We start from the raw sequence: 21,854 nt of genomic DNA on the forward strand, positions 1-21,854 counted from the left end.
AGTCCTTTTGTTGTCTTTTTAAATAGTTTATAAAAAGTTCCCATTCTTCTTTGAAGTCACAGTTGTACTTCTCACGTAGTTTATATGTCAACTTTGCCAACTCCGCATAGATCATCAATTTTTCTTGCCATTGTTCTTTCATTGGGATTTCCTCATTCTTCCATCTTTGTGCTAACAAGACTCTTGCTGCTGTTGTAGCATACATAAATAAGTTCTTTATTTTCCTTGGCAGGTCTTGTCCTAGAATCCCTAACAAAATGCTTCTGGTTGTGTTTTTTTTTTACAAATGTCATTTTAAACATCTTTTTCAATTCATTATATATCATCTCCCAATTTTTTTGACTTCTCTACATTCCCACCACATATGATACAAGTACCTTATTTTTCCTTACATTTCCAACATATGTTTGTCCTGGTTTTGTACATTTTTGCCATTTTTACTGGCGTGTAATATACCATCTGTACATCATTTTCATATAGTTCTCTTTCAAAAGAGAACAATCTGTATATTTCAAATCTACCTTCCACAATTTCCCCCAGTCCTCAAATTGTATATTATGTCCTATATCTTGCGCCCATTTGATCACAACCGATCTGACCTCCTTGTCTTTCGTTTCCCATTCTAGCAGAATGCTATAAAAGCAGTATATAAATATTCTTAAATGAATTTGAAGCAAACAGCAGAAACACATCCAAATGCTATTCTGCAAAATTGGACGTTGCAAAAGTTGCTCTTGAACAATGTCATATTCCGGCTATGTTCAAAGGTATTTGCAGCTACTAGCAACTGTAGAACTCTTTCGCAGTCTTATATGGTAGCTGGTTTCTTTGTGTCTTTGATACAAGTTCTGTGTGTGTGCTGTGTTTGGATTGGGGTGTTCCTGTGCCTCAGACAATTTAAACTTGTGGAGGCAAGAACCGTATATCCTGAACTTCCAGGTACCTAAGGAAGATCAACTCTGAACTGTGAACATTCTGAACTAATTTCAGCAGGTGCCTGATATGTCCCAGGTAGACAGTATGCTTTATTTGAAAAAGTTATTATTGCTATGTTTTTATATTGCCCTTTGTCCAAGAAGCTCAACATGGATCTTCTCCTCATATATTATTGTAACCCCATCACTTCCTCCGGCTTTGCAGGAGTCAGTGAAAATATCCTTTGCCATTCCTCCATGGGAACAGCCTGTGAGTGGAGTTCTGCCCATGGGAACCGTGGATCTAAGTCAATTTGTTTACCTAATGAAAAACGTTTGCTTTTTAGGTCCCTATATATGCATATTATTTCTCTCTCTCTCTCTTTTTGCAGGTCTGTTTTCTAAAAAGAAAGTCACGGATAATTATTCCAAAGAAGTAGTTCCCAGGTACTATTCTAATACAGCATTATCATTTTTTTTTAAAAAAAAAATCTGTAAAGCTCTATTTTACATAAACTTCAGTGACAACTAGCAGCTCTTAGGTGACCCCCCCCCTCCAGACAGTCCCATGAAATAGCTGTAGTAAGGTGACGATTGTTACACTATTTTAATGGCATGAATAACAATTCGGGGGGCTAGGATTCTTGGTATTATAAGTCAGGCTGGGGTGGAGTGGGAAATGGGCAGCTAAATTCAACTAATTTCAAATTAAAAACAAAACAAAGTAACTCAACATTTTTTCTTTGTGATGGTGCCTTTCAGATTAAAGTGAACTAAGGTATATCAATCTTTTGATGCGACTGCCAGAGTTTTGCTCACAAGCTTTTTTGTTAGTGGAATGTTTTCAAGTGCTTTTAGGCATACTTCTTCAGCAAATGAAGACAGGTTTGTACGGAGGCAGATATATACATGCATTGTTTCAAAAAGATTAATAAGTCCCCCCCCCCAATATTTCAGTTATGATTGGTTCCAGACAGACGGTTCCATCACCGTGGTCATATACACGAAACAAAAGGTAGAGAATTGTTTTTTATATTAAAGAATTTTGAAAACTGTATGCTTGTTTTTCCAATATATCATTTAGTAGCTCCATTTGTATCCAACCTTTGCCCCAAAGAGCTCAGAGCAGCATACTTGGTTCTCCTCCCACATTTCATCCTCATAACAACCTTGTGGGGTAGGATAGACGGAGAAATAGTGACTAGATCAAGGCCACCCTGTAAGTTTCATGGCTAGCTGGGAATTTGAACTCGGGTCACCTTGGCCTTTGCTCCTTCAGCTCCCTCACTAACAGCTGTCCAGAGTTGTTTCTTGCTTCTCCATATGCTTGAAACTGCCTCCAAGAACACCTGTGTAGTGTCACTTCTCTTTCTCTCTCTGTCCTCCTTCTGTACCAAAACCAAGCTTAAGTATGTGGAAATGAAGCGCCTTCTTCATCCATTTACTCTCATCTCCTCCTTCCTGTCTTCTTTCTTGGCTCCTCTTGATAGGTTCAAATTGAAAACTCCACAGTAGGAAACTCTTGTTACTTTGTAAAGTGCTGTGCGCATTGATGGTGGACTATTATAACAAAAAAAAAACCCTTCGATTTTAACAACCACTTTGAAAAGCCTTCATTTTCCTTCCTCTGTAAGGATATGAACAGTGAATTGGTGATAGCTGATCTTCAAGAACGTAAACTGAGAGGAGAGCTGATTGTGAAAGACTACTCGTATCTTTTACATCTTGGTAAGGACTTTATTGGCAAATTCTTTATTGCAGAGGTGTGTGTGTAATTATATACAGTCGTACCTCGGGTTACGACCACCTCGGTTTGCGAACAGTTCGGGTTACGAACTGCGCAAACCCGGAAGTGTTTTCGCTGCGTGCGCAGAAGTGGCGCGATCGCGCGATCTGCGCATGCGCAAAGCGTGAAAATCGCGAAAATTGCGCTTTGCGCATGCGCAAAATGGCGGCGCCCATCGCGTTCGGGTTACGAACTATTCGGGCTACGAACTGCGATCCGGATCGCGTTCGTAACCCGAGGTATTACTGTACATGTAATGTGTGCACATATACACTCATACATAAATGCAGTTCAGCTGCATTAAAATCCCGCAGTGATAATAGTGGAATGTGTTTTGTACTCAAGCCATGGTATCCCATGAGTGCTTTGTACTTGGTAGGCATAGCCAGAGGTCAGGGTTGATGGGCGTTGTAGTCCAACAATGCGTGGAGAGCACAGGGTTGGGAAAGGCTGGTATGCCATATTTAGGGGAACAAGATCTCTATGTTAAGGCTAGACTCCAAAGATGTGAAATGTGTTGAGGGAGAGATTTGTGCGTTCAGTTGGAGTTTCATTCCTGCATGCAGTTGTTCTGTTCCTTAAGAGTAGCTAGTGTTCATTTTTAAAAGCATCTTTACTCTCCAGCAGGGGTGGCAGTGAAGAGAAAATTCAAGTGATAGACTTTGGGCACCATTAAAGGGCACCATTAAATTGTCAGATATTGAACTTAGTAAAACAGAGCGACTGAGTGCAAGTGCAGGATGCTCCATCTAGTTCAGAATTGTCTCTACTGGGTGATAGAGGCTTTCCAACAGGAGCTTTTCCCCAGCCTCTACTGGAAATGTTGGAGACACTGGGCATGTAATGCACACTTTCTGTCATTCAGCTTTGACCTTTCCTCTTAATAGAATGACGCTCCAGCTGTGTGTGCACACCAGATATGTGGATCCTAGATTTATGACTAGTTTTATCACAATCCTCCATTTGTAAAACTTTTTGTTTAGTTTTAAATGTATCTGTTGTTTTTCTGTTTTTAATTTATGTGTAAATCACCCTGAGGCGGTGGTTTATAAGGTGATTAGTAAATCGGTTGCAATATGAGGCTCAATTGAAGTATAACAGCAAGCAATAATTTGGCACTACATGAAAGCAGCCTTTAGTTTGAACGTGCAATTCCTCCTTCCCTCTGGTGCTGCAGTTTCTTCCCTCACTTCCTGTTTGCCACCAAACCAAAATATGCTGTTGCGTATTTTTCAATTCTGGTTTCGAGGCAAACTGTTTAGTGCAAAGGGAGGGAATTGCCGCCTGCCAAGGAAAGGGGCAGAAGGGAGCATGCACATCCAAGACTTGAATATGTACTGCCAAGCCATGCCTATATATTAATTTAATGGAACTTTGTGGTATAGCTAATTATTTGGGTTTTCCATTGTATAGAACCTCATAACTTTATTTAAATTATGAAATCCAAAGCTCCAAAGCTTTGCATTTTCCTGACACCTGTACATTTATTGGTTATTGCTACTAATAATAATCAATGTAAAGAGACACTTGGTTTTTATTAAATCAAAATATATACTTCTGTTTTAGAACTGAGTTATGCAGTTCATGAGGATATGATAGGTAAGCAAGTACATCCTCTTATGGTCAAAACATTTGTGCTTTTTTTGCTCTGACTTGTTAGTATATTCAGTATCAGATCACTTTTTTCAGTAATATTACTACTCAGTGCTGTTTCTAAAATCTTACATAATGCAAGAAACGTAACATATTTTTTTATGTATTTATTGTGCTGTATATTAAGTACAAGTAACTCACAACTTGCACACATTTAACTTGTTCAAGAAGTGTGCATGCACACGAAAGCCCATACCGATAACAAACTTAGTTGGTCTCTAAGGTGCTACTGGAAGGAATTTTTTTACATTTAGCTTGTGCACATTCAGCTTTTTGCTCATGGCCGAAAAATTAAAAAGGGCGTGGGCATCTGGAATCCCACCTGCTGTTGAACCCAATGTGTTTTGACTATATGCAAGTTGTGGCTTTAAGTGCCATCCCCAGAACATTACCCAAGCGCAAGTTGAGAGTTGCCTGTACCTTCCAGATGACTGTTTGAGAAACTTAAATAAGGCTAATCTATAGTAGAGTGTCCCCATGTGAAATACTTTCCCTGTTCTAACATCATGTTAACTCTTGTGCCAATCAAGACTGCAGAGCCTTAGCAAGTATTTGTTGGCATAGCAATTCATATGATTGGACTATAATCTTAGTGTGCTGTGCAGCATGGTTCACCACACATTGATGCATGCCTATATGAAAACAATGTTAGATCCATATGGTGCACCATTGAAGTTAAACTGGTTTAACTTCCTGTAGCAGCGTGTTAACTTAAGAACTGAGAGTATCATCTTGAATCAGCTTCTTTGCAAAGCTTGCATTTTGTTAGCTATCGTATTCCTTGTAATGCATTCATAGCTGTCAAGATTCTTGAACGACTGTATCTTAATGTCTTTTGAGTCTCTTGAGAGTTTTCTTTACCGATGAACAGTTTGAAAGAAATGCTTTTCCGCTCATACAAGTGTTTTCTGTTGATTTTTTAAAAAATTAAAAAAAAACACCCTTTAATGCCGCATTAAAGACTCCTGTGCCATATTACAAACTACTTTTGAAATTCACCTTACTTTAGAAGCAGTCTGTCATTCTGCATGAAGGCTGCTGTTAAAAAGGAACCAGCCAAAAGCTTCCTTATACTATTGCAGTTCTTTTTGATTCAGGCTACTCTATGTGGTGTTCTTTAACAATGATCTGTTGTCCTTTGAATATAATTTGTCATTTATTCATTTATTTGCCATATGTAAAAATGTCTTGTTGAGCATGCATCTGCTCTCCTCTCATTCAAATAAAAACTGCAAAGTGTGGCATTTAATCAAATGCTTTTCACATTCTGACTATTATTGCTTACATTTCTATTCTATCTCTCTGTATCAAGCAGCTCATGGCAATATTGGTACATAAGGAGTTCAGGCACTGACTAGACCAAATCTGTTTAATTTCAGCAAAGCAGCTGTGTTTCGTTCTTTCAGCTGCTGCCCTGCAATTTTATTAAGTCTCTGGAGAAGATACAACTACCATACGTGGAGAAGACCCATTGAAACAAATTACCATTTCTTTCTGTGGGTCTCCCAAGGACTTTACTTCCTCCCTCTCTCTTTAATAAATTGAACAGAGGCAGGTTGTGAACACTGTAATTACATTTTTTTTTGTACAAAATGACATGTATGTATTAGTATAGAACAACACTCTGTATTTTTAGTACAGGTCTCTGAAAAAGTGGGAAAGGTAGAATTTGTCCTGAAGAAGAAAGAAATTCTGTCTTGGAAAAAACTTGGACAGCCATTGGAAAGTCATAACTCCTTTGTCAAACGCACAGAGAGAGGTAATTAGTTTTGCTGCCATACTCCTGACTGATTTTCAGCACACCCAAACTTTAGGAGACAAAATCAGATTGCTGTTCAAGGTCTGCAGCATAGTCTGAATGACTATGTTTAAGGATGTATTATAGTTTTAGCAAAAGCATTGTGTATAGCTGTGTATAATATGATGGCTTTGTGTTTTCATTGTACCTGCAAAATGTACTGTCCATGATCCTAAAACCTCTCTATATCGCCTCTTCTCCTCAGCTGCCTAAAATTTTTATGCAGAGTGCAAAGTATCTCAATTATGTTTCAGATTCTTATATAATGTATTTGGAAACCCAAAATGCAATGATTCAAAAATGCCATAGCCTTTACACGGGACCAGATACAATAGCTGGTTGAAGCATAAGCTGTTGACTTTTCAAGTGATAAAGGCATGAGTAGACGTTTTGCATGACTTTGGTTTGGATCTTAGGATTTTGTTCCAATCATGGAAGAAGAGTTATGCACAGAGAAGTATCTCTTTAGATTCATGAAATGTGAACATTTTAGTGGCCTGAATTGAATTAATTACAGTTTTTGTATTTTTAAGGTCTGTATTACAGAAAATGCAGATTGCTGTCAAAGACAAATGTCAGTCATGACACCCAACTCTTCTGTTTAGCATTACCGCTGGGAACTCATCTCCTAGTCCCTGTTGGGCACCATGTTTACCTCAGACAAACTATTACAGGTAATGTAATGAAAGATCCTTTGTTATGTCCTAGAATATATTGTAATTCTGCCGTGGTTTTTTTTAAAGGAAATGCACACAGATGACCACACAAGTTTATCACTTACCTTAAACTTAAATGAAAAAGACGTTCCACACTAATTAAATAGGTAATGCTCAGATGTCTCAAATATTGAAAAGGAACCATATACTGTGGAATTAAAACTCTTTTTTATAGAGGTTCCTTTAGCAGTGTTTTGTGAATGAAGATGTCCAATACTTTACACCTCACCAGAAAGAACTTTCAATGTTCAGCCAATTAATCTTGCCTAAAATAGGATAATACCCACTTGTGTTCCTCTGCTCATAGAGGGCTTTATTAAGCAGAAGAGGGGAAGAAGCAATTTTTGCAAATTCCTTATTTCTCCCACAGACATCCCCCCATGCCACCTACCACACTATTTGAGAGGGTCCCCCCAACCCTCTAGAATGCATTGGAGGTGTTCAGGAGGGATTGCTGTGGGAAGGGGGAATCAACAAAAATAGCTCCCCAACTCTGTTATCAGTGGCCCCCGCTAGATTGAAGTGTGCTAGTGGAGAATCTACAAGGAGAAAATGGCAAGCAGTTCTGAACTGGAAGAAAGGTGATATTCTATTTTCATTGAGTGTTGTGCCTTTTTACAGTCTAAAAATTTAGGTTTTAGCAACTAGACAATGAGACAATAGCCAACTTTAAAAGCTGCATTTGTTACAAGTACCAGGATAAAGTACATCACTGCTAAAAACTCAGCCCATCAGCTTGTAATTATTTAAGTCAGCTAACAGCACGACTTCTTTTCATAAACACCAGTAAGCTACTTTTTCTTTTTAAAAAGTTGTTCAGGTGGTATTCAAAACTTCTTTGTTAGCCCATTTATACACACAGGGTCAGGTATGTTGAACATTCAGTTTATCTAGAAAAGGGGTAAGGGCTTCTGGCCCATATGGCTTCCACACTTAGCAGGAAGTAATTGCACTGTTCGTAAGAATATGTGATTTGTCATTGATGGTTGACTCTACTAAAAGGAATTGTTTTTGTGAATACTAAATGTTGAATTTTCTTCTACTTCTTTTCCTCAGGCACAGAGATAGTGAAGCCATATACACCAGTGCCATCTTTCTTGGTGTCTACATTCAAAAACCCCTGTCATGATGATCAGTTGCATATATTTTTCATAATCAAAATTTACCCAAGTGGACTATTCACACCAGTACTTGATGCCCTACGAATAGGTAAGTGTTTGCTTTCTTTCTTTTTCTCGCGCTCTTTCGGGATATTCTAAAACAGTGTTTGTTGCTATAAATCTTGTGAAAGTTTCCCTTTTAATTTTTTTTTTAATGATATGAAAATATATTTAATAGAAAATGGAAAAAACAGGGAAAGCTGTAAAGCATTGTAGGGTGGTCTATCCAAAAATCTGGCTGCAAACTATTCATTTCAAAAATATAGTTTGCTTTCTTGAAAAATTAATGAAATATAATTTAATTGTTTTGTTTTTCAATCTTTTCCTGAAGAATGATTGTTTATACTGGAAGGAATTCAATGGCTCACTAAGGCAATCCTTTCCTCAGGGCAAGCATTTTGGCTTACCAAACAAAACAACCCCCTCTTTCCTCTCCTACTCCCAAATATGCTGTCACAGAGATTCTCCCAACTGCCCTGAGTGAAACCCTGTTGCGCAAACAGAGGTATTTGTGTAGGGCTTCCATGGACAGGACTCATAAGTTGAATCCTGCCCACTGTTTTTATAGTTGTATAAAATGTGAGCTAATGTACCCTTAGGTTTCTTTTAATTGGTGGATGTTGAGAGCGCCCTTATTTCCTTCTCTCCAAGATTCGTTGCACTGTATGTTTTCTTCTTCTTCTGCAGGGGAGTATATTTCTGTGAGTAATCCTGAAGGTAACTTCACGAAATCGCAAATGGAAGATGTAGAGGATCTGTTTTTATTGGCCGGAGGCACAGGATTCACCCCAATGGTTAAGCTGCTCAGCTACGCTCTGACCAGTAGCAAGAGTCTCAGGTATCTCTCTCTGCTTTATGACTAGGAGCTCCCGTTTGAATGTGTCATAATGCAAGCATTATAAATGACAAGAAAAGCCATTTTAAGTAGTTCTTGCTCTGGGTATGTGTTTAGCAGCAAGATTGTTTCAAAACGCTGCACAGATATTCTTTGTTGTTAGAAACAAAACAGTCTTTTGCTGTGAGGGAAGGTTTTGACAAAACAATACAAATTGCTCATAATGTTTGTGTTGCAATATTTCTTACTACCTGGTTCTAGGAATGCCTGTGGCTGCAGTTTTACACCCACTGTCCCTGGAGTAATCCATATTGAAGCCAGACTTAATTTTGAGTAGGCATGTATAGGATTGTACTGTAAGGCTTCTGCTAATGTTACTTGGCAAGTGTGACGTGGCTTCCCTGGTTGTGGTTGTAAAGTTTCTCAAATCACATGTGCAGAGTTTCCTACAAGCAGGTTTTAGTGGGGGGGGGGGCGGTCAGGGTTCATGAAGTTTAATTTCTTCATGGTAATTAAACTGCCATTTCTACCACGGATTTCCTGTGACTACCTGTATGCCATTGAAATGAGAGCACCCTCATAGAATGTAGGAGTTTCTGTATAATCGAGGGATTCCCCAGCTATGGAGAAAAAAAAATGTATTTTTAGCGGTAGTGGGGGTCCAAATTTTTCCATCACCCTTCTAGACGGGACCTCTTCTTTAATTTGTGTATTGAGGATCAGTGATTTCTGCACTACAATGATTTCTCCACTAAGACAATGGAGAAAAAGAGATACTGGGCAATCTCAAAATGATAGGTGGCCCTAGGGTAGGCCTGCTTTACACCATCAACTAAAAATGTGCATTTTTTTGGTCACATCTCTTGTATATAACAGGGACGTCCAACTCCCAAGAGACTGCTGTCCACTTCCAGGGGAAAAAATGGCAGTGATCTACCCATTTTTGGGGGGGGGGAGCTCAAGGTTGTTGAGCTTTCTTTAGGGGTGGCACCAAATTTGCACTCCTTAATTCGGGAATGCCAAAGTATGCTCACCAAAAACAGAGCTGGGCAGCAATAACTCAGTCTTCCGTTTTAGCGATCCTGTGCAAATGCACAACACAGCAAGGGGGCAGGGCCAGAGATGAGCAAGCGATGTACCACAATCGACCAATATCACCCAGGGATCGACCTATCGATCATGGTCGACCGGTTGGACATCCTTGGTATATAATATGCCTGGACCACAGAATGTAGTTAACTGATGCTTTTTAAGTGATTATAATATTTGATTGTTGTATTTCTTGTTCTAACCCATTCAGACAAAGGGCAGATACGTTATGGAAATACAAAGATGAGCAGTGGTCTTAGTACATCTATGGCGTGCTTGGAGTGAGTTTGATAGGGAGGGCAAAGCAAATTAGGGCTACAGAGGGGCCAGAATCTCCTCCCCCAATCCCACTATGCATAAGTAAACTTACATGAGTCTTTCACTGCTATTAAATTACACAAAGTGGCATTGTTAAAAGCTGCTGGGAGTTCTTACTGAGGAATACTGGGGTCTTCTTACTGAGGAGTACTTGGGTATTAAGTTGTTGCATTATTCAGTGTCTCCTGCACGGGTACAATATTTCTAACAGCTGTGATTTTAAATATTGAAGCCCTAATTTCTTTTTAAGGGCAGTGAAATTTATGTTCTTCAACAAGACGGAAGATGACATACTTTGGAGAAATCAGCTGGAGCAACTAGCCCTGAATGATGCAAGGTAACTGGGGAGACCCTAGAACTGGTTAATTGGGGGAAAGATGGTAACTTGATTGTTATGGAGGAGGATGGAGACTCCCCCCCCCCGCGCGCTTCGCTTGCTGTAGGTGCCTGCTCAGTTCTAGCAATGTAGATGTCACCCAAGAGAAGTATGTTACTCCTGCAAGCACAAAATACATAGAAATGCAGCTTTATTGGGCAGTACAGGTTAGCTTTGAACAATATATATCCTATGTAGGGATAGGTGCACAGAAGGGAATTTAATGTGGTGGTGGTCATATTTTCTAAAGTTCACAAAACTCCTGTTACTCATCTCCCCTGTTTACATCATTCATTGTTTGCACCCCTTGTCTTGCATTTAAGCTTGGTTTGAATTTGCAGTAGTGTAACGTACAAGGCATTCATTTCTTAGTATTCCAAATTACTTTTTGAAATATTAATGAAGTGCTTTGGGCTGTGGGTGCGGCTGTATTGAATAATTATTCATCTTGTTTAAAGCAAAGTGCCTCATCTCTGCAGGACCAATATCAGATCACTGCTTGATATCCAAGCCATTCACTATTTTTGTTACAGAAGGGGCTATGTAAAAAGCTTTTATTTGGTTGTTTATCTGCCGGGTTAGTTACACACTGTAGGTGAAAGCAGCTTCCTTTATTATTTTAATGGGGGGGAAATCACAAGGTAATTGTTTCTCACATTGATTTTGACGGAAAACATAGAAATCTTGTTTCTGCCTATAGTGGTGATTTCCCACCATCTCAATATGCCTTTCATTGTTCAGAGCTGTTGCTGTAGTTCATAATATTTTTGTCCCCTAAATTCCAGAACAATATCGTTATTATCATCATTACATGCCACTTATGCCAAAATGGTTTCCAAATGGCTATGAAATCAATGCTAAAATACATACACAATTAAAATACACAATTACAATTTGATCAAAACATTAAAGCATTGTTAATGAATATGCAATGAAAGAGGGAAGCTAGAAAACATAACTGTTAAAACAAGAGTGGGATAAATCCCGAAGGCACTGTAATTTTCAAACTTCCCAAATGCAATGAAGACCAGAAGGGAAAAGATTTTAACCTCCTATCTAGATCAAACTCCTTGTTGCAGAACCATACAAGACCTGATATGCTGACATACATATAATATCCAATTATATATTGCTAGTTCCAGTTTGTTCTATGGCTGAATAAATTGTGCATGTTCTGTGACTTAATCATTCTGTCTTTCAGATTTGAGGTTCACTTTGTCCTCTCGGAGCCAAAGAAAGGCTGGAAAGGCAAAGAAGGAAAAATTTCTTCCTCTCTTCTTTCCCAATTTGTGAAAAGAAGTAAATGTGATTCTAAGGTGCTCATATGTATCTGTGGTCCACCACCTTTCATGGAGCAAGGAATGCAGTAAGTAAAAGAGGAAATACTGATCTGTCACTTCATGTGCTCCCCCCCCCTAATTTTTATAATTGATATTTATTTTAAAAAATTCAAATATAAAGCAGTAAAGAATTTACATATGTGGGAAACTTGGTGAGAGCCACCTAGGGTAGAGTAATCCATTGTTTTCAATGGGTCTGCCCTGACTAAAATTGGATACCACGCTTAGTTTCAATACTGCTTTTCTTTCTGTGGGCTAATTTTAAGGGTGGTTTGGTGTGACGGAAAAGTTTGTTTTGCTGGGCAGGTTGGGTCCCCAAGTGTTCTTTTTCTTTTTCCCTGCCAGCAAACGGTTAACGAATGGCAGCCTCTGATTGGCCGGGGTTCCAGGAGAGGGAGTTGAAAAGGAGAGGATTTGGAGAGACTGTAGATTGGGATAGCAGGCACCCCCAAACTGTGGTCCTCCAGATGTTTTGGCCTACAACTCCCATGATTCCTAGCTAACAGGACCAGTGGTCAGGGATGATGGGAATTGTAGTCCAAAACATCTGGAGGGCCGAAGTTTGGGGATACCTGGGATAGAGGTTGGGAGATAAGGAGGGAGAGGAGAGAGAGTTGGTTCTGGGTAGAAACATCCACTTTGAGGAATATATCACAAGCTAGAGAAAGGAGACTATGAGCTTATTGTGAAGGACAGTGTGTGGTGTCCTGTAAGAGTAATAGGCCAGGAATTAACTGGGAGGCTGAGGCTGAGCCAGGAGAAGCAGAAGCTATGAGGATACAGTCTACCTAGGTCTCATTCCAGTCAGGAGGGGAGAGATTCTTCTAGAAAGAGAAGACTCCCAAACCAGTTAAGAGGGGTGTGGTGATCCCTTGGGTCTCTTACTTGGAGCACCTCAGGAGGAGGGTTGTCTAAGGAGGGTGTAACTGACAGGAAGTGCCACCTTGTTTAAGAACCAAAGTATTAAGCAGCAACAGCTGTGCAACAACTGAGAAAAAACTGAAGTGAAATAGCATTATAATCTGAAGTATCCTAGGTTTTACCCACTTTGTGTCATAAACTGTCTTTGTTTAATCAAATCTTTCTTGTTTATTTGATCAAATCCTGCTCGAGACTCCAAATTATTAAGCTTTCCCTCACACAAGTACCCCACAAGATAATCTGGGGTAGTTTGTAGGAATTTGTGGAATTGGTGTTCTGTGAGATGGGTGCATTATATTTAAGTGAGGGAGGGCTAACGGCGCCAGGGGGAAAAGGGCCATTGCGCCGTCGCAGTTGTTCATAGGTTTTGTAGCCTCAACAAACAAATCTCAGTTTTATAATAGGAATACTCTACATTTTTTTTAAAAAAATGTACTGCTACTTTAATATTCTTGCTTTCCCGCTGAACATTATTTTGTGTATATGTGTTTGTTTCATTCCAGGTTTCTGCAAGATGTTGGGTACTCCTCTAAAGAAATACACTGTTTTACAGCTTAAATATGCAGCATTAAGACCCTAGGTTGTGCACTTCAAAAACATTGTTTTTTTAAAAAAATGCAAGAAAATATTATGCATGAATATCTTGTTCTTTTTAATGTGATTACTTGAACTCTTGTCATATTTAGGTGAGGGTGGGTTCTTTTATATTCTGCTGTTTTGAAATTGTATTTATTTTTCTTACTATATCAAACTTCACCAGAATATTTTAAGGGGTAAGTAAACTAGCACGTGTATGTATTGCACAGGTATGAACTTTGTCCTCCATCAAGTACAATTTAGTAGCATCCCTTTGCACTGGTTACTATGTCTATATAGGCACTAGAGACCTTATTTTAAATTATAACTTCACCACTTTCCAAAGTCTCGGCAATATAGTATGAAGTTATATGTTACACAGTTAACTCAGGAAAACCATCTTACAGGTGTCATAATGCTGTAGTATTGTAAATAACGAGTGTTCTTATAATTTATATGCAAAATATCGGTTTTATATACTAAATCACTTTTTGTATCAGGATAATAAAAACAAGATGGTTGCATTTAAATACATCAATTTGTTCATTATTATTTTTAAATATAATGTTATTGCATTTCAGAACAACCACAAAAATCTACAGAACTCAAAAACACCAGTCTCTTCCCCACTAGCATCCACTGACCCTCCACCCACCCATTCCCCAGGTAGTTTAATGTCATCAGCACATAGTTCAAGTGGCTATCCATACTCATAGCTACTATTAACATAGAAGCATAGAATTGTAGAGTTGGGAGTAGCCCTGTAGTCCAAACCCCCTGCAATGCAGGAATCTCAGCTAAAGCATCCATGACAGAGGGCCATCCAACCTCTGCTTAAAGGCCTCCAATGAGGGAGAGTCCACCACCTCTTGAAGAAGTCCGTTCCACTTTCGAAGAGCTCTTAGCATCAGAAAGTTCTTCCTGCTGTTTAGTTGGAATCTCCTTTCCCGTCACTTGAAGCCATTGGTTCAGATCCTACCCTCCGAAAGCAAGGGAATCCAAGCTTGCTCCATCTTTCGTGTGACAGATCTTTAGATATTTGAAGATGGCTATTGTATCTCCTCGCAACATCCTCTTATCCAGGGTAAACATCCAACTCCCTTAACTCTTCCTCGTAAGGCTTGGTTTCCCGACCTTGATCATCTTGGTCGCCCACCTCTGCACACATCTCTGCTTGTCAATATCCTCCATAAACTCTGGTGCCCACAATTGGACACAGTACTCCATGTGTGGTCTGACCAAGGCAGAATTGAGCAGTACTATTACTTCCCTTGATGTGGCCATTATACTTCTGTTGATGCAGCCTAGAATAGCTTTAGCTTTTTTTTTTGCTGCTGCATCACACTGCTGCCTCAACCTGTATTAATACAATATGCAATTTTCAACATAGGTCTGCAAGATTAATTTCTTCCTGCTTTTCAGTCAAGCAACAACCACTTAAAGACACTACCTTGAAAATCAACAAGGTAAATGCCTTCATTGGAATTTTAAGTGATGGCATCTGGCTTTAGAGCTGAAGAACTTGTACCCTAAATATGGAGACACAGCATACCGCATATAATAGAAAATCAAAAGGAAGGTTAGCTCACTTTTGTCTTTTAAAGGGGTGTGTGTGTGTGTGTGTGTGTGTGTGTGTGTGTAGTGATGATTTACCTCTGGTGGAAGGTATGTTAGCCCATAAGAGACTGATCACTTGGAACGAAGCTCTGCTTATGTAAAGATAATAAATTATCACAGCTTTCTCTTTTGGTAAACTACATAAGCCGATTAGCTGTAGTGATACAAAAAGCAGATAGTCTAGGGATCATCACATATATTTATTCAATTCTGATAGTAATACTTGGATGGGAGTAAATGCAGAGGAAAAAAAATACCTTGTTGGGATTGTATGATGTTCAGAAGTGGCAGCCCTATTGGCCCCAAGGAGGCGTACATACCATTACTTTCCCCACCAGGAATTTTGCTTAATTATGCTAACAACCAAGGTGCAGGCAGAAGGAGCTATTTGGGGTCCAGCTTCCTAAGCATTAGAAAATCTTGCTAAACTTTTTTCACCCATCTGTAACACTTCATCAGGCATTTACCTACATGCTTTCCATCTTGCTACAAGGGTAATAAACTTGGTTTTGTTTGTTTTTAAAGTGAAAGCTTGGGTTCTTAGCCTTACTATGCCTAATATCAATTTCTGTATATAATGTACGAATTGTAGAAAGTACGTGATCTGCTTTCAGCTTTTCCTTTCTGAGCTCAATGCTTAAGATGGGTTTATCTTTGCCTCTGTAATGAACCTGTGAAGTTTGCTGCTATACAGTAGGGGGAGAACACTGTTTTAAATGTCTTTAACGGGGCATTAGGTAAATTAATGGGGAATAGGTTATTGGCAAGGGCTGTCAGCAATGAACAGCTAAGGGAAACCTTCAGGTGAGAGGCAGTCTACCATTGAATAGCAAGTGCTAAGGAGCAAACAGACAGAGGATTAAGAAGGGCCTGCTTGCTTTGCTTGTGGAATTGCTGAGAGCATCTACCTGGCCACTGAATGGGTCTTTTGTCTGATCCAGTAGGTCTCTTCTTACCATCCTCAATGTCTGACAGTCCCAAATCCTGAATTGTGTGTTCTCGTTCTCTCTCTCTCTCTCTCTCTCTCTCTCTCTCTCTCTCTCTCTCTGTGTGTGTGTGTGTGTGTGTGTGTGTGTAATTACTACAAGCAAAACATCTAGCTGTGGAGTCCCCTGTTAAGAGTGTTGCCATAGTAACATGGGCACACTTAAACCTTGGGAAAGCAAACCGCTGGAAAATAATCATGTTCCATTCTGGGTGTTTTTTTTTGTTCTGTACTTGGAAAGCAAGGTTGATCAGAACTTCCTCTTCATGGGAACAGGCAAAACCAGATAACGGCACTGAATTAAGCAACACCAGGTTGATGTTCATGTGAGAGCATTGCTTAGAACAGAATCAGAATAGACTTCTTCACAGTGCCATGTCAAAAACAGGCAGTATGCTAAAACATGTATTTTTTAGATACCAGCAGCTTCCAATATATTATTTGTCCCCCCCCCCTCTTGAATAATTGAGAGAGCATTTTAAAGGGGTTTTAAAGAGGAAATTTGAGGGCCTTTTAAAATTGCATGCTATGGAACCAACAGACCAGATATGTTAGTAGAAAGTTCATAATTTATTGACCGGCTTAGAAGTTTCCCCTGGTGAAACCTTCCTAAAGTATTAGAAGTGTGAACACAAGAAACATTTATTTATTTTTTAAATAAAATTTGGAGAGAAAGGTTGGAGAAAATCGGCAGAGAGAACTCTGGTAAAGAGATTGCCCCATTACAGAAGGCAACAAATGGAAAATTGATATTTTCTTCAAGAACTACTGTTTAAAAACACAAAAATCAGCCTGTCTTTCATTAGTTACCAGCAGAAGGTGCAAGGGCATTGCTATTGTCTCACCTGGTTTATGATGGCATGGAATCCTGTTTTCTCTTGCCTCCCTCCTCCTCCAGACTTTCATCCTCTCTGTTGGCCAACCAGTGAAACTGACACTGTAGGATAAAGCCTTGCTCGTTTCACCTGACTTTAAAAAAAACCCACCCCAAATCTTAGGCAACCTTAGCATTTCAAGTTGCATCACCCCAAACTCCTATTCACGGAAACTGTCATCTGCTCAGGCACCTCAGCATAACTCTGGCTTGAGTTTTCAAATTAGATGGAAGCCGGTTTGAGGGAAAGGAATATTTCTCAAGGAACTGCAGGATCCCTATGAATTGTGGCTGATGTCATGTGTACACAGCTTTGAACATCAGTGATGGGAGCAAATGGTAATGTCGACACAGCCTTACTCTGCGCACCAGTGCTACAATGTCCTTTAAAAAGCAACCACAAATGATGCTCTCTCAGAAAAGCCCATGTGCCATGACATGGGGAAAGTTGATGAGTCCCTGAGAAGCCTAGGGAGGGTTTAGGAATTCAGCCCACTCCCCAGTGCAGCTCTACAAATGTCCTAGTGAACCATCTGAGCTCCCTCCGAATCCCAGCTCTAAGTTAAGCAACCTGCATAGATCCTACTCTGCTCCTGCCATAAGGCTTCCTTTGTTGCTGTTGGTGCTCCTTTCCATTGCTGGTAATGTGAGGGAGGCAGACCTGTTCCTAATGAGTCTCCCGTAGGAAGAAATATGCTTGGTTTTGGCATCCAGAACAGAACTGGGCCTCTACCCACCTCCCAAGCTCTAATGCCCAGGGCAACATGCTTTCAAGCAAATGATTATTAATTGTATGGACCAAACCACATGCAATTTTGGATGGCTGCACTAGCTTTAATAAAACCTGAACAAAGGCAGCTCCTATTTCTGTTGCTGTCTGGAAGCAAGTCATCTCAACAGCATAATAAATGCCGTGGGAAGGTTAGCGAAATGGCATTTGTAATTTGTGATGATGTACACAAGCTGTAAATCTTCCTCCGCAGTTCACTGGAGTCGGTCTTCGTTCTTTCCTCTCTGATTTTTTCCTTTATACTTTAAAAGACTGAGGATGAATGCTTGCAAAATAATAAAAAAATGGAAGGACATGTAGAGCTAGGTTGGGGCATAATATCATTTTCTGTTTTCTTTTAATAGCTGTATGCCTGCTTAGCTAGCTAAAGCGAAGCCCAATCCCATAAGTAAGAAAGCCCCTCTGTGTCCAGTGCACTGATTTGTTTATTAGTATATGGGAGGGCATGTCCTTTTTACCAAGACAGTTCAGCCTTAGAGCATAATCTACTCTGTTTCCAACTGTGTAAAAATACCTTAAAGCACGTATGAAGGAAAGGCCATTGTTGTTTTCCACTCATATATAGTTACCCTCTGCAAGAAGTGTTCTTCTTTCCGCTGGGAACAGGAGCGTTCTGCCTTTATTAGAATCAACTAATAAAGCATCAGAACACAATGTGCAAGCTTTTAAGAAAATCAGAACTCGTGATCATACTGGATATTACACGAAACAAACAGGTGAGGGAATCATGAAAAAAACCCTCTTTGCAGCAGGTGATAAGAGTCTTGTGATGGAGTGGAGAAGGAGTTGTGTAGAATTAAATTGAATTGTGTGTGGTGCAAAGAGTTGTTGGGCTCTTTTGGGGAAAATGTAGCAGTTTTTGGCTTTGGCTTTGATGGACTAAGACATTTTGAAATGGTTACTGGTGTGTTTTAATATTGGGGAACTTTTCTGCTTGCATAAGCAGCTGAGTTCTGCTCGTGAATAATTCCTGCACAGTATGAAATGGCGCAGGTATGGACAAAGACTTCAGAGAGCCAGAGTGGAATTTATTTGCTTCATAGGCCTGATAATAAAATTCTAGGTGGATGGGAAGGTGCTGACTGGCTTTTCAGAAGAATCGGCATTGACCTATTGTCATTCATGTGGGGATGGGGGTGGCTCCCTCAAAATCACTTGGGGGAGATGAATGTGCCTAGCAACCTTTAACGTGCTGTACCTGAACAGAAATCCAGAGAAGCAGCCTCCAATACCTTGCTTCATTTAATGTATATATTTAACAGCATCCCAGCAGCAGCATTACTGGGAGGATGAGGGGTGGGGAGGTCAGGACTGGGTGGGCCCACTGGTGATAATGCCAGAGTTTCTTTACCGGTGAGGTAAAAGAGTTCAGACCTTGCCATCACCTCTCTCTCTCTCCGTTCACTCTCATCGCAAGCAGCACTAAGGCAGCAGCCAGGAGGCTATTCCTGTAGTTTCCGGCAACCCATTCCTGTTTTTCAAGTGGCTTGTAATGTTTATTGGGGATTCAGGTTGGAGTCCATGCCAGTCCTATCTGGAGATGCCAGGGTTCGGAGGTGGGGGATGTTCTACATGCAAAATGGGTTCTACAGCCCTACCCTGTTGATATTTCCCTTCTTCAGTCACAAAGGGTTATCAGAGCAGCTAACAATTGAAAGTACCGTAATAGCCTAAAAACAGCCAATCCATAATAAAATATTAAAAACAGCAGAAGATAACAGGTAGGTTTAGAATTGTGTAAGACTAGAAACAAACAGCAGGAATAACAACAACACATTTCTAGTACCCTGCTCATCTGACTGGGTCGCTCCAGACACACTGGGTGGCTTCCAGCAGAATATAACGAACACACAATACAACAGACATTAAAAGGAAAAGACCCAGAGCCAGAGAGAAGGAACGTGCGTCTCTCCAAATGTTGGAACTGCAACTCAAGTCAGCCCTAGCCAGAATGGCCTATTATGCTAAAGGCCTATGGGAGCTGTAGTTTAGCAGTATCTCAAGGGCCACAGGTTGTCTATCCCATCGCTGGAAAAATGCAAATATCTTTACTGAGTGCTGAAAATAGGAAGTCAACATCTCTATGGAGTGCATTCTAGAAGCATGGTCCCACTACTAAGAAATATATATTTCTCATCTCAACAACAGAGCAGCCAAAGAAGGCTACCAACAGGCAATCCAAGGGACTGAAGCGGAGTCAACGGTGCTTTGAGGTATTTGGTCTCAACTCACTCACAGCTGGGGGGGGGAGGGGAACAGCACTTCAAATTGTGGACTGGTTGCCAATGGGCATACTTCAAAACTGACAAGAATTTGATTTAAAATGTTGAGCCCAGTCTATCGGCAGCATTTTGTACCAGCTGAAACACACTTGAAGTCTTCAAATACATCCCTTAGTGAACAATGCACTAATCCAAAATGTACACACAGCTTCCATGAAGCTGTGTTTGCTGCCTTTTTACATCTTTAGGCCTCCAGCAACGAATGGGCTCCAAGTAGCTAGATTCTAGGTTTGGGTGTCAGAAGCAGGTGCCTACATAGTCCAAAACAGCCAGTGAAGCACTTCAAGGCAGGACATGGTCACTTAAGCAGCCAGTACTTTCTCACCAGCCAACACCAAGACTTTATAGGGCCTGGTGGCAAAGATCCCCCTCAGGGCTGTCTACATTCACCCACTTCATTTTGCACTTTTGCAAAATTTCACTGAAGCAGCATGTAATAATAACCCATTAAGTGTTCTTTAACACAGGTAACATCCAGCACAAATGGTCTGAGTTTTCGGTTCCAGAGATACAAAAAAGAAAGAGAACAAATTGGTTTTATGTATGGCTGAGGATCAATTGCATCAAATCAGAAATGATAGCTAGACGTGTTCCATTTTAGGTTATTTCTGATGGTTTTTCTTATAACTGGATCCGAGACACTTGGGAGCTTTTGAGTGTCAATCTCACTTTTAATACTGCTGGTCTAGCGATGCTTAATCATCTGACAGTAATTGACAAAAGAGAGTTCCAACAATGGAGAAATTAAGTCTTACATGATTACACAGGGTAATTGTGTTAGACGCGATAGCTCTTCCAAAGCTTTTGTTCTCCTCACAAACATGGAAAACCTTTGAAATCTCGGCAAGCCGTGTCTGATCACTTCATGCGGCTTGGTATAAAGCTTAGATTTGGGGGGAAATGGGCGGAAGAGACCCCCATAGCCTGTTCTCTTGCAGTTTGAGTCTTGTGTTGTAATACTGCTTGCCAGCTAAGAAATGTATTGCTTTGTAATTATTATTATATATTCATTATACACTTGTATTTTAGAAAAACCATGACAACGACTAGTTGGATTTCGAGCATTCAGGATGGAGCTCTGTGAAGAATCTTATGGCTGCTAACAAATAAATCCAAACCCAAACCGTCATTGATGGGCCTCCCTATGAATCCCTCTATAATAGAACATCACTTGAGTTTGTTTAATGTGTGCGTAAGTGTATGCTTGTGTGTTTTTCAATATACATTTTATCATCTCTTTAGAACACTTTTGTAATGTCTTAAAGCTCTTTCTGTATTCTTTTGTAGCTTGGTATCTTTAGCAATGCGAATAGTTTTAATAATATGAAAAGCAACAGCCTCATAACTTTTGCTGCCACAGGTTAGTTGTAAAATGGTCCCTTTGGAATGTTTTGTATTCTACTGAAATTGATTGATCTATGACCCGTGGGCCAGATCCGGCCCAATCGCCTTCTCAATCCGGCCCACGGACGGTCCGGGAATCGGCATGTTTTTACATGAGTAGAATGTGTCTTTTACTGTATTTAAAATGCATCTCTGGGTTGTTTGTGGGGCATACAAATTTGTTCATTCCCCCCCCCCCCAAAAAATATAGTCCGGCCCACCACATGGTCTGAGGGATGGTGGACCGGCCCACAGCTGAAAAAGGTTGCTGACACCTGATCTATGGTATGGTGCTTTCCTTTTTCTCCATTGTTCCTCCTCCTCCTCCTCCTTGCCGACAGCTTGCTTGCCTGCCTTTTTCCTGTGGCCGAGAGGAGGCAAAGGATGGCAGACACTCTCAGCTTCCTCCCTTCCTAGCAAGCAATCAGGTACTGTAATGGT

The 21,854-nt window shown here is 40.2% G+C and overlaps 1 protein-coding gene across 4 annotated transcripts in view; it reads left to right on the top strand.

The window, feature by feature from the left end:
• Positions 1-14,016, top strand: part of CYB5R4 (cytochrome b5 reductase 4) — a 32,534-nt gene extending 18,518 nt beyond the window's left edge. For 2 of the 4 annotated variants that reach the window (XM_088665954.1, XM_035109464.3), the window contains 11 exons: positions 1,307-1,361; positions 1,872-1,929; positions 2,549-2,642; positions 4,267-4,299; positions 5,990-6,112; positions 6,685-6,825; positions 7,924-8,076; positions 8,715-8,865; positions 10,520-10,606; positions 11,847-12,011; positions 13,410-14,016. In XM_088665954.1, coding sequence (XP_088522080.1) covers positions 1,307-1,361; positions 1,872-1,929; positions 2,549-2,642; positions 4,267-4,299; positions 5,990-6,112; positions 6,685-6,825; positions 7,924-8,076; positions 8,715-8,865; positions 10,520-10,606; positions 11,847-12,011; positions 13,410-13,464 — 1,115 coding nt within the window. In that variant the 3' untranslated portion in view covers positions 13,465-14,016. The remainder of the gene's footprint in view (positions 1-1,306; positions 1,362-1,871; positions 1,930-2,548; positions 2,643-4,266; positions 4,300-5,989; positions 6,113-6,684; positions 6,826-7,923; positions 8,077-8,714; positions 8,866-10,519; positions 10,607-11,846; positions 12,012-13,409) is intronic. The other 2 variants (XM_088665955.1, XM_088665956.1) reach the window with 1 other exon arrangement.
• Positions 14,017-21,854: the final 7,838 nt, after the last annotated feature.

Source organism: Zootoca vivipara, chromosome 3, assembly GCF_965207765.1.
Source record: "Zootoca vivipara chromosome 3, rZooViv2.hap1.1, whole genome shotgun sequence".
Classification (NCBI taxonomy): domain Eukaryota; kingdom Metazoa; phylum Chordata; class Lepidosauria; order Squamata; family Lacertidae; genus Zootoca; species Zootoca vivipara.